The sequence below is a fragment of the Portunus trituberculatus genome, chromosome 5 (assembly GCF_017591435.1).
Source record: "Portunus trituberculatus isolate SZX2019 chromosome 5, ASM1759143v1, whole genome shotgun sequence".
Lineage (NCBI taxonomy): Eukaryota > Metazoa > Arthropoda > Malacostraca > Decapoda > Portunidae > Portunus > Portunus trituberculatus.
In genome coordinates this window covers 765213-778358 of record NC_059259.1, presented here as the reverse complement: position 1 = coordinate 778358, position 13146 = coordinate 765213, and the positions used below count along the sequence as shown (strand labels likewise).

General features: G+C 45.2%; 1 protein-coding gene across 1 annotated transcript in view; it reads left to right on the top strand.

Moving 5' to 3' along the window:
- The window catches only part of LOC123515734 (balbiani ring protein 3-like), a 53686-nt gene that overhangs the window by 11366 nt on the left and 29174 nt on the right, over positions 1-13146 (top strand). Inside the window, exons 8-11 of the mRNA XM_045274591.1 lie at positions 3301-3423; positions 4006-4128; positions 4727-4849; positions 7659-7781. Of these exons, the coding sequence (XP_045130526.1) occupies positions 3301-3423; positions 4006-4128; positions 4727-4849; positions 7659-7781 (492 nt within the window). The remainder of the gene's footprint in view (positions 1-3300; positions 3424-4005; positions 4129-4726; positions 4850-7658; positions 7782-13146) is intronic.

Sequence of the window (13146 nt, the reverse complement as noted above, 5' to 3'; positions counted from 1 at the left end):
GGGACCAGACACGCTGGTCCAAAGACCTTAGAGAGACAATATTCACCGCTATCTCTACCGCGACACCGGTAGAGGTAGCGGTGTCTTAAGTCTATCAAACTAGGGCACTAGAGCATCTAGATCTCCCCTAGAGACAGGAACCCGAGGAGGGAGCTGGAGACTACAAATAGTGTGAGATCATCCCAGAAAGGCAGCAACTACCTGAAGGGGAGAACTAAGTTGCAAGGGGACAACAGGTATATCCTGACGGACTAGGATAGCTGTGCCACCGTGGTAGCTCTGTTCAAGGAAAGGAGTGCTAAAAAAGGCACGATAGCCAGGAGAACTAGAATAAGTACTATCACAAAGCATAGTTAATCTCTTGTAGAGCAACACAGGCTGGAAAGAACTCCGATAGTAAAGCTCGGAGTTCCCCCCCGATGCGCCAAGGCCTCTACAGTTCCACTGTAGAAGCTTGAAGATAACTATTTAGATGCAGTGGACCTAACTAAAAATAATTAACCGACGAGAAGACACCGGGAGTTGAGATGTGCCGGGTCGGTGGACCGTAGCCTTTCGCCCTTCCAGTGAGTGATGTGAATTATCATCATTCCTACCGGTCACCGGAGGACGAGGGTCAGGCTGCACTGCACTTTTTGCCACAGTGGGTTCACGAGGGACGGCTGGGATAATATCATCGGATGACTCCATGCTGAGACCATATTCACTAGAAGCCCGATCTGAGACAAAGGGTGTTTCAGAAGGCTGAATAGAAACCACTGGAGCTACCATTGCGGACTGGTCCCTGGAGGACTCACGGTCATGTGCACCAGGAAAATCTTAGATTTGCTTTGGCTGAGCTAAATCTATCGACTCCGCAGAGCCGCGGTGCCGCGGTACCGCTTGGTCAGGCCCTTCAGAGGCTTAGATGATACAGGAAGAGAATGTACATCCATTACATGAGTCACCTTGGTCAAGGCTGGAGGATTCCCATCGCATCTTTGAGATGACTCAATTGAGTCATCAGACAAAAGGGCAAACCTATTAGCCAAACGAACGGCAGGACCACCAGCCACAAGAGAGTGAGAGGTAGATGTCTTCGCACCTGCAGACTCTGCTGATGAGCGTGCGGCTAATGAAGCATATGATGTCGCACCAGTACCGTCCTTCTGGCGGTAAAGGAGTTCATGGCGAGCACTACCAAGGCTAATGAACTGACTATTAGCGAGCTGTAGAATATCCTGCTCCAAGTGATACCTCGGGCATTGCCTGAAACATACCTGGTGAGCATCACGGCAATGGAAACAATAAGCAGCAGCATTACAATGATCCTCAGAATGTCAGTCTAATGCTGAGCAATTACTATATCGAGAAGCTTCCTTGCAGGAGCTTTTACCATGACCGTACCCGTAACATTTGAAACACTGAAGAGGGCTGGAAACAAAACTCCTCACTCTAAGATTTGTAGGACCGATATGAACACAGTCAGGGAGGGTGGAACCAAAGGTGAGAAGGACCATGTTGGAGGAATTCCTCATCTTGGTCACCTTATGGACAGAGCTAGGGCACATCGCTAGTATTTCTTCCTCAGGAAATTCATAAAGATCCTAACTGTACACACAGCCTTTACTATAATTAAAGGTAGGATGAGCCTTCACGGTCTCAAACATGCTGTCAGTAGGGCATGGGAGATGTTGCAACATCCTCGCTTGGGTAATATCTTTAGCCTGCACGAGTACCTTTAACATACTTCTTGAGATTTCTCTCAGGAATCGTGCCAATTTCTTTGCCAGGTACTAGGAGGCATGGATGAAATTCTCACGCCCATTTTTATAGTACGCCACAAACGAACGTGGGGGCGGGATCTGGCGGACTTCAGGAACTGAATTCTCTAAATGGCTGTCAAAAATATTTGGGATGTAGTCCGTGTCACTGTCTGCAATATTGCGAGAGTGGAGAAGTTCGGTCTTAAAACCAGAACCGGCAAAGAGCAGAGATGCTACATGTTCTAAAGCCAAACGGGCTTCATCACATGACAGAAACGTCACATAGCAGCGGTTAGATGGAAAGCCCTTATCATAAACAAGTCGAATTCGAAAAACCGTGCCATACACCTTGAGAAGGGAGTGCAAGGCGTGATAAGAAAAAGATGGTTTAACATTTACCATCAAAATGGACTCCAAACCAGCAGAGACGCGTTCTTCAGAAGAACTCCCAAAATAGGAGACTGCTGTGGGAGGCACTTGTGGAGGGGAATCCTCCTCCCTACTCAGACCTGAAGATGACGTCTCGCGGGCTAGGTCAGCCACCTCACGAGAACCTGATAATTTTTTTGTTTTCCCATAAACATCAAGTAACACAAAAGAATAGGGGCAAGGGAAACTACCTACTGGGATGACAATGAGAGCAAGCGCTGGCTGCCGTGGACGGGATACTTCGTTCCCTTGCGGACCAGTCATTTTAAAAAAAAGGCCCCATATGATACAAATGTTTGTCCACGACAGAGCTGAGACCTCCCTCCCAAAGCATCCCAGCCTGGACATCCAACCATCCAACACAGGACGACCCCTCTTGGGCGATTCCTCCAGCGGGCAGCTCCGCTGGTCCACTGGCACCCTACGTAGGAACCATTTGGTCTGTCGCCTCACTGGCGACCTTACTAGCATGGGTAGCCCTCTCCCCCAAGGAAGGGCAGAGCAGGGGCCAAATCCCCCTCTAGCCTAGCTCGCCATGTCACTGGGGTACGCAAGCCCTCCCACCACGACAAGGCGGTTCCCAGCTGGGGGGGGGGGGGGCAAGTGGAGTAACCACTGCACACATGTTTGTTTGTTTGTTTGTTTGTGTATGTGTGTGTGTGTGTGTGTGTGTGTGTGTGTGTGTGTGTGTGTGTGTGTTTGTGTGTCGTTCACCATGCTAACCCGCTGGTCACCCAGCCAGCCTTTCCCCTACGGAAGGAGCTCAGAGCTCAAACTGACCGTTCTTTGGGTAGGACTGAGACCACATTCCCCACCACACACACCGAGAAAGCGAGGCCACAGCCCCTCGAGTTACATCCCGTACCTATTTACTACTTGGTGAACAGAGGCTACCCAGTAAGAGGCTTGCCCATTTATCTTGCCGCACCCGGAACTCAACCCAGGCCCTCTCGGTTGTGAGCTGAGCATGCTACCCACTACACTACGCCGGTGTGTGTGTGTGTGTGTGTGTGTGTGTGTTCATACGTACAAAGATCAACATGGGAAATCGCACTATATTAGAAACTTGTCAATATCGCATTAAAGCAATGATCAAAAGAACAGAACATGAACTTCCCCTCCACAGCTCCATGCCCCCTTCATCCAATCTGCAACGCGAAAGGCGGCACCTGCAAGGCGAGCTGTGGTCCGGGCGAGCAGAAGTTGCCTTGGCAGTGTGACGCCAATTGTCTCTGTTGTGGCGCCGCGCGTGAGTACACCAGTCCATCAAGGTGTATACTGGTACAGGTACATAATGTTTACAGGAAGAGAGAAAAAGCAAGCAAAAGAAATAAAGCATAAAAGATTAGCTGAATAGCAGTAGCTGCTGTTATTGTTTTGCTGTAGTAGTATGAGAAGTAATAGTACAGGCAGTAATAGTAGAGGCAGCAACTGTAGTTGTAGTTGTAGTTGTAGTAGTACTAGCACTAGTAGTAGTAGTACTAATGAGTGTTTTAGTTTTTACAGGATTCCCTCAAGAATTATTGTCTTATTGAATGATCTGGAGAGAGAGAGAGAGAGAGAGAGAGAGAGAGAGAGAGAGAGAGAGAGAGAGAGAGAGAGAGAGAGAGAGAGAGAAGTACCCAGTGTCTCTTCCGTGAGTGCAGGATAAAGTGGCTGGCTACAAGTCCTTGCCTTACCCTGCATTCCTGGTCTTGTTTTTGCTGGAGATTCAGTAATTTAGCTTGTGATGATCCCAGGCTTGCACGAGGAGGCGGAAACAATAAAAAGTATGTTAATAATATCACTCTAAGGTAAATATGGGTACATAACATGAACTTTCCCTCCACAGCTCCGTGCTCTCTCCATCCCATCTGTAACGCGAAAGGCGGCACCTGCAAGGCGAGCTGTGGTCCGGGCGAGCAGAAGTTGCCTTGGCAGTGTGACGCCAATTGTCTCTGTTGTGGCGCCGCGCGTGAGTACACCAGTCCATCAAGTGTATACTGGTACAGGTACATAATGTTTACAGGAAGAGAGAAAAAGCAAGCAAAAGAAATAAAGCATAAAAGATTAGCTGAATAACAGCAGCTGCTGCTATGGTTTTGCAGTAGTAGTATGAGAAGTAATAGTACAGGCAGTAATAGTAGAGGCAGCAACTGTAGTTGTAGTTGTAGTAGTAGTAGTACTAGTACTAGTAGTAGTAATAGCAGTAGTAGTAGTAGTAGTAGTAGTAGTAGCACTAATGATAGTGTTTTAGTTTTTACAGGATTCCCTCAAGAATTATTGTCTTATTTACTGATCTGGAGAGAGAGAGAGAGAGAGAGAGAGAGAGAGAGAGAGAGAGAGAGAGAGAGAGAGAGCGAAGTACCCATCGTCTCTTCCGTGAGTGCAGGGTAAAGTGGCTACACGTCCTTGCCTTACCCTGCATTCCTGGTCTTGTTTTTGCTGGAGATTCAGTAATTTAGCTTGTGATGATCCCAGGCTTGCACGAGGAGGCGGAAACAATAAAAAATATGTTAACAATATCACGCTAAGGTAAATATGGGTATATAACATGAACTTTCCTTCCACAGCTCCGTGCTCTCTCCATCCCATCTGTAACGCAAAAGGCGGCACCTGCAAGGCGAGCTGTGGTCCGGGCGAGCAGAAGTTGCCTTGGCAGTGTGACGCCAATTGCCTGTGTTGTGGCGCTGCACGTGAGTACACCAGTGCATTAAGAGCTGAAGTGGATAGATAAATTTAATGTATGTACTAAGCACAAAAGAATAACAGTGTTTATATCCGCTGAGAATAAGCTGTTATTTTTTTTTTCATTTTTAATAACAGGAGAAAGCTAGTCTAGGACAACAAAAAAAGAAAAAGTCCAACTTAGTTGCCAGCCCCTTGTAAGTTTGATAAAATTAGCCAAGAGAAAAGTACAAATGTCTAGAAACTTCCTCCTAAATGAATTCATGTTGAACATACAGACACAAGTGGAGAGTTCCAGGCATTACCAGAGAAAAGTGTGAAAGATTGAGAGTACTGGTTAACTCCTGCATTAGATGGTTGGACAGAGTAGGGATGAGAGGAAGAAGAAAGCCTTGTGCAGCGATGAGGGCAAACATGCAGTTAGCAAAAGATCAAAAGAGCAGTTAGCAGGAAGATACAAGATACAAGATAGCAAGCCATGCAACATTCGGGAGGTGAGAAAGAGGCTAAAAACAGTCAGAGGAAGGACGAAAAGCTTTTGATTCCATCCCTTCTATAAAACTGTAAGAGTGGAACCGTCCAAACATGCGAAGAGTAATCCATACAAGGATAGATAAGGCTCTCGTATAAAAATTCGCAGTTGGAGCGGGGTGAGAAAAACTGGCGTTAACGTATCAGAACGACTAACTTTATAAAAGCTGTTTTAGCAAAAGATGAGATGTGAAGTTTCCAGTTTAGATTATGAGTAAAGGATACTCAAATGTGGAAGAGGGGGACAGTTGAGTGTCATTCAGGAAGAGGAGATAATAGTCTGGAAAGTTGTATAGAGTTTATAGGTGGAGAATCGAGTTTTTGAGGCATTGAACACTATAAAAATTTTCTCTGCCCAGTCAGAAATCTTACAAAGATCAAAAGTCAGACATTCTGTGGCGTCCCTGCGTGATCTGTTGACTTCCTGAAGGATTGGTCGTCGCGGAAAGATGTAGGATGGTATCAACGTAGAGTAGATAGGGCAAGAAAGTTTGGTCAAGAAGATCTTTAATGAATAATAGAAATAGTGGGAGACAGGACAGAACCCTAAAGAACACTACTGTTCATAGATGTAGTTGAAGAATAGTCCGTCTACCACTTCAGCAATAGGACGGTCGCTGAGAAAATTTATGAAGTTGCAGAGAGAAGGATAGAAACCGTAGGCGTGCAGTTTTGAAATCAAAGTTTTGTGCCAGACTATATCAAAAGGTTCTAATATGTATAAAGCAACAGCAAATATTTCACCATAATTTTTAAAACAGGATGACCAAGACTCAGTAAAGAAAGCCAGAAGATCACTAGTAGAGCGGCCTTCACGGAAGCCAAACTGGCGATATGATAGATGATTATGATGTGACAGATGTTTGAGAATCTTCCTATTGAGGATAGATTCAAAAACTTTAGACAAGCAGAGATTAAAGCTGATACATGCAGTGTTCTTAAATATGAACGAAAGAACTGTCGTCAAGGAATGCGTCAGCTAGTCAGTCAAGTCTATCGTCAAGCCAAGAGACGTGATATTCATGTTACACTATGTGATATGTGATACTGAGCAGTTCACATACAAAACATTACATACCATGGATTTGCACTCCTAGAACCCTCACGAGTCAGTAAGTTTTGGAAGAGAAAGACCCAGTACCGGCGTCCCCGTCTGGGGAAGGAACCCAAAAAATGTCCTCAGACCGGCTGTTCTCCTGGCATCGATCCTGACTGCTAGATTATCATATAACCCCTACCTTCTTTCTACCTGGAGACCACTCTTGCTGTATTTTTTTTTTTTTTTATTTATAGCTTGTTTCTCTTACCTAGCAGTGAGTCACAACTTTAAACTACACCAGATACCTAATCACTGCTAGGTGAACGGAGGCCACACTGACAGAAGTCTGACATGACATGACGCTCCCCAGATTGTGAATTGGGTGCGCTAACCACTGCATATGTATGGGTGTGTGTGTGTGTGTGTGTGTGTGTGTGTGTGTGTGTGTGTGTGTGTGTGTGTGTGTGTGTGTGTGTGTGTGTGTGTGTGTGTGATATAAATGTGTGTGTGTGTGTGTGTGTGTGTGTGTGTGTGTGTGTGTGTGTGTGTGTGTGTGTGTGTATAAATGTGTGTGTGTGTGTGTGTGTGTGTGTGTGTGTGTGTGTGTGTGTGTGTGTGTGTGTGTGTGTGTGTGTGTGTGTGTGTGTGTGTGTGTGTGTGTGTGTGTGTGTGTGTGTGTGTGTGTGTGTGTGTGTGTGTGTGTGTGTGTGTGTGTGTGTGTGTGTGTGTGTGTGTGTGTGTGTGTGTGTGTGTGTGTGTGTGTGTGTGTGTGTGTGTGTGTGTGTGTGTGTGTGTGTGTGTGTGTGTGTGTGTGTGTGTGTGTGTGTGTGTGTGTGTGTGTGTGTGTGTGTGTGTGTGTGTGTGTGTGTGTGTGTGTGTGTGTGTGTGTGTGTGTGTGTGTGTGTGTGTGTGTGTGTGTGTGTGTGTGTGTGTGTGTGTGTGTGTGTGTGTGTGTGTGTGTGTGTGTATGTTAATACGTACATATATCAACACGGGAGTCAGATTCTGTCACAAACTTATCAATATTCCATTAAAACGAAACCCAGGACAGTGGTAACCCGCTGCAGGCATTGGTAAGGTCGGTTCATGAACTTCATGAAGCTGATTACTAGGAAGTTACTGCTGTGGTTAGCGCTCCACAGTGGGAAGTTGGGTTTACCTGCTTGATGTTCTGGAGAGAATCAGATCTGAGGGAAACCGGAACTAAAACCAACGAACTTTTAACTTTCTCAACTTTCCCTCCACAGCTCCGTGCTCCCTCCATCCCATCTGCAACTCGAAAGGCGGCACCTGCAAGGCGAGCTGTGGTCCGGGCGAGCAGAAGTTGCCTTGGCAGTGTGACGCCAATTGCCTCTGTTGTGGCGCTGCACGTGAGTAAACTAGTGCATCAAGAGCTGAAGTGGGTAGATGAGTTTAACATAGTGTAATTATCAAGCACAAAGGAATAATAGCGTCAATGCGCTGAGAACAAGCTGATGCATGCAGTGCTCTTGAATATGAACGAAAGAAACGCGATCAAGGAACGCATCAGCTAGTCAAATCTGCCGTCAAGCGAAAAGGCGTTACATTTACGTCACAGTATGTGACATTAATTGAGCAGTTCACATGCAAAACATTATACTATTTGCGCTCACAGAACTAGTCTAAGTTTTGGAAGAAAATAACCAGGCAGACCTAGCACCGGAGTCCCAGTCTGGGGAAGGAACTTAAAAATATCCTCAGACCGGCTGTTCTCCTGGCATCGATTCTAATGGCCAGTAATAACCTCTTCCCTCTTCCTGCCTGGAGACCACTCTTGGTGTATTACCAGTCACAGGGAGGCTCCTCTAGATGCGCAGCAAGAGATGGATGGATTTTTCTTTAGGTGCCTCAACATCTGAAGTCATATGGCGCCGTTACAATATGTTAAAAAAAATAAATAAATAAAAAAAACATCGTAAAGAAAAGGAAACTAAAAGTGATTAAAACCTATAAAAGTAAAAACATCGTAAAAAAAAAAAGACTAACTGAAAGCCATTAAAAACTATGAAATTAAAAGTATCTAAAAACACAATTAATTAAGTAAATAAAGCATTAAAATACATATAAAAAATAAAATAAAATTCACAGCTTTGAGAGAAAGCCAGCTTCTCCCAAAAACCTAAAAACGTCATGGCCCTGCACCAGGCACTCTGGTCCAAGGACCTTTGAGATATGTTAGACACCGCTATCTCTACCGTGACAGCGGTAGAGGTAGCGGTGTCTTAAGTCAGTCAAACTGGGGCACTCAACAAGCAGGTGCCGAACCGTAAGTGGTACCAGGCAGTCATCACAGTAAGGTTGAGGGTCCCTGGTCAACAAGTACTTTTGTGTAAGGTACGTGTGACCAATAAAGTCTGTAAACGGCGATCCCGGACATGGGTGTATCTCCACAGAGGGAGTGTGGAAGTAGTGATCTCTCCCATTTTCGAGGTTGCGACCCCCGTTAGCCACCTCCTCTGCCAAATTGCTGCAACCGCCACACGAATAAGATTAAATATATCTCGAAACGGAACAGGGGCAGGAGATGGAGCGCAACTTGCTGCCTCTTTAGCAAGGCGATCTGCGTGTTTATTCCCTGGAACACCAACGTGACCAGGGACCCAACAGAACCCAACACGATATCCTCGTTTGGTAAGAAGATATAGCCACTCCAGGGCTGATAAAACCAATGGGTTAAAGGAGATAATGGAAGAGAGAGCAGTAAGAGCACTGCGACAGTCACTAAAAATAGTAAAAGACGAAACCGGAAGAGTAAAAATGATCTGTAAAGCTAGGACTATGGCAGACAGCTCCGCAGTAAAGACGGAGGCTACCGAAGGAAGGCTGCCAGACCGATAAATAGAGGGGAAAACCACACTAAACCCAACGCCTGCGTCGGATTTGAAACCATCAGTAAAAACAGGGATGTCATCAAAATGGATAAAAAGTGTTCTAAAACCGTGTGTGGGACAGAGCTGGTGGAAAATCCTTCTTGCCATCCATGGCAGGAGGGCATAATGAGACAACAGGAAACTGCCAATAACCAACTCGTGGGAGCCGGAAAGAGTAGACAGGAGTGGGGTCGATAGACAAATCCATCTTAAGGTTTGCCACTCGAAGGCCAAAAGGTTTAGGAGACTAGGTCAAATGACATACAGCCTGCGAACACGAGTCCCGCAATATTGACAGACAAGGGACAGAATCAAACGATGGGTGCGAAACCAACATCGTAGCAGCGAAGACTGGCGCCGGAAGTCCAGCGGCCAGAGGCCAGCATCCACTAATAAGCTAAGAATTGGAGATGTCCGAAATGCACCCGTAGCCAAGCGGACCCCAGCATGATGCACGGAATCAAGCACGTGTAGCCGTGCCTCCGTTGCAGAGGAGTAGATCTTCCCAGCTTGGGAAGGATAAGTGTTCTGTGAAGAAGCAGCAGAGTGTCCCTGTCCGCACCCCAAGAGGTGTGACTTAAAACCCGAAGAAGGGATAGTGCGGTCCTGCAAGACGCTTTAAAAGAACGGAAATGGGGAACCCAAGTAAGACGGTTGTCAAACAATAGGCCAAGATATCGAGTCGCTTCCACACATGAGAGGCGTCTGTTGGCTAAATATAAATCAGGATCTGGATGGACACCATGAATGCGACAAGAATGCATGGATACGGTCTTTGAGGTGGAGAAATGAAAACCATTTATGTTGGCCCAACGGGACACCCTATTGATCACCAGTTGAAGCTTGCGTTCAATCAGTGACATCCTACCAGCAGCAAAAGAAATACATAAATCATCAACATATAAGGAGCTGTGAATGCCATCTGGGAGAGTATCTATCACACCATTAATGGCGACTGCGAATAGTGTAACACTAAGAATACTTCCCTGTGGGACACCATCATTTAGAGCACTAGCCTCGGAAAGAACACTCCCTACTCGAACCCGTAAAAGACGTCTGGATAAAAACTGCTGAATAGAAATAAGAAGGTGGCCAGAGGCCAAAATTAAACAAGGAATGTAAAATGCCATGACACCAAGCCGTGTCGTAGGCCTTCTCCAAGTCAAAAAATACGGTTACCTGGTGGTGGTGATTAGCGAAGGCCTCACAAATAGAGGACTCCAGGGATAAAAGAGCATCAGTAGTAGACCTCATCTTTCGGAAACCATACTGTACCGATGACAAGTAGTTCCCCCTCTCCAAGTACCACATGAGTCTTACATTTACCATCTTTTCCAACACTTTACAAATACCGGATATCAAAGATATAGGACGGTAGTTCGTAGCCTGGAGGTGATCTTTTCCAGGCTTCGGAAATGGGAGAACCACTGCGACAGTCCAAGAGGATGGAAAATCACCGGTATGCCAAATCATATTATAAAGATTTAATAAAAAGGTAAAAGCACTGTCAGACATGTGACGCAAAAAGGCATAAGGAATGTCGTCTGGACCAGGAGAAGAAAGAGTCATGACACTGTGACAAAGCAGTCCGCAACTCGGAGGCAAAGAAGGGGACATTATAGGACTCCCCTCCAGTGGAAGAAAAGTTTATGCCGAGAGATTCCATTCTCTGGCGGTGACGTGGGCCCGGGTCTGCAGGATCCTTCCGGGAAACACTGGCAAAGTGCTCCGCAAACAGGTCGGCGACAGTCTTGGGATCTGTTTGCCCAGCAGACAACAAGACTGGCGGGGAAGGCTTAGGATACTTCCCAGAAATTCGGTAGACTTTATTGAATACATCCGTGAGAGGGGTGTGAACATTAATGGATGAGACATAGGCTTTCCATGAGGCTCTTTGTGCCTCCTTCAAAACGCGGCGGGCCCGAGCTTGGCAGCGTCGAAAAGCGTCCAGACACTGCGGGTCCCCACGATGTCGCCGGAGACGCAGCAAGAGATACAGAGGCCGAAAAGCTAACTAGTTTTGCATCCCATCATTATTGCCTCGTTGCCAACTTATTTGCTTATTAATTGCATGCCTAACTACATGGCGTTTTAACGTGTTAGTGTATTAGTAATTGGTTATTGGATCAAGTAACACATTTTTGGCATATGAAAAATCGTATCTTGCGGAATTATTACTTTTCAGTATGTTAAGAAAAACTAGGATCAGCAGATCCAGTATTGGTTGAAATGTGATATATTTTTCTGCTTAATTTCATTCACTACTTATCGAAAAGCGAACAGCTGATTTGGACAACCGGCAACAGCTGTTTGGTTGTCCCCAGTGATGTCATAGATTTGTCTTTGCCCAAAGCAACAAACTAAAAGACGTCTTTATGATTATCAATACTTAATTAGCTGCATACATTGTACTCTTGAAATGAAACACTTGATGGCAATGTGGCGAGGCAACAATGCAGGAATTGTTTGCACTGTTCTCACTGTTCCATCTCCACACAGCACACAGTACTTACCACAGCTCAAGTAATTATCTGGTTTAGCTGCTTGAGATATCAGTAACCTGCCCATTGTAAGAGTGGAAGCTCTGAGCGTTCACCACTCGTGTTAGCACTCGTCACTTTTAAACTTTTTAACACTTTTAAACAAACAGGCAGAGCGCAGCCAAATATTATATGTCTTGTCTGTACTCCTCAAATCACACACACACACATGAGCGAGCTTCTTAATATGTAGCCCCTATTCACCTAGCAGCAAGTGTAGGAAAGGGATGTAACTCTGGGGGTTCTAGCACTGCTGTCCTGGTGTGTAGAGTGTGGTGTGGTCTCAGTCCTGTAGAAGATGAGCTCTGAGCTTGCTCCCTAATGGAGAAGGCTGTTGAGATTGGAATTGGGTTTGGATTTTAATTTAGGCGCCGCGACGGCGAAGGTCATATGGCGACGCTACAATATGTTAATTACAACCATATAGTTTATAAAAAAAAATTAACTAAAAGCAATTAAAAACAATACAATTAAAAGCAGGCTGCTGAGTGACCAGAAGACTACCGTGGTGAATTAAACACACACACACACACACACACACACACACACACACACACACACACACACACACTTTTTTTTATGCAAGAGGGGAAGCTGGCCAAGGGCAACAAAATTGAAAAACAAAGGTCCACTGGATTGCCAGTTCCCTTAAAGACAATAAGAGTTATCCAAAAGACAGGAACAAATGCCTTGAAACCTCCCTTTTAAAAGAAGTCAAGTCGTAGGAAGATGAAATACAGAAGCAGGTAAGGAGTTCCAGAGTTTACCAGAGTTAAATAGTATTCTCAATCATTCATGCCTTTCTCTGGTAAACTCTGGAGTTCCCTGCCTGCTTCTGTATTTCATCTTCCTACGACTTGACTTCTTTTAAGAGGGAGGTTTCAAGACATTTGTCCCCGTCTTTTGGCTAATTCTTTACATTTAAGTGGGCCTTAAAATTTTTTAATCTTTTTTTGCCATTGGCTAGTTTCCCTCTTGCATAGAAAAAAAGAACCCTGAGGAACACCACTATTAATAGATTTAGGACAAGGACAGTGGCCGTCTACCATGTATGGCTGCAATAGAACGATCGGAAAGGAAACTTACGAGATAAAGTTGCATAGAGAAGGATGGAAACCGTAGCAGGGCAGTTTCGAAATCAAAGCTTTGTGCCAGACTATCACAAGCTTTTGATATGTCTAACACGACAGCAAAAGTTTCACCGAAATCTCGAAAGAGATATATAAAAAAAATAATAACACAAAGACTCTAGCGATCACATTTGTTAAAGAAAGATAGGAAGAGAGAGTGTAGTGTATTTCAAT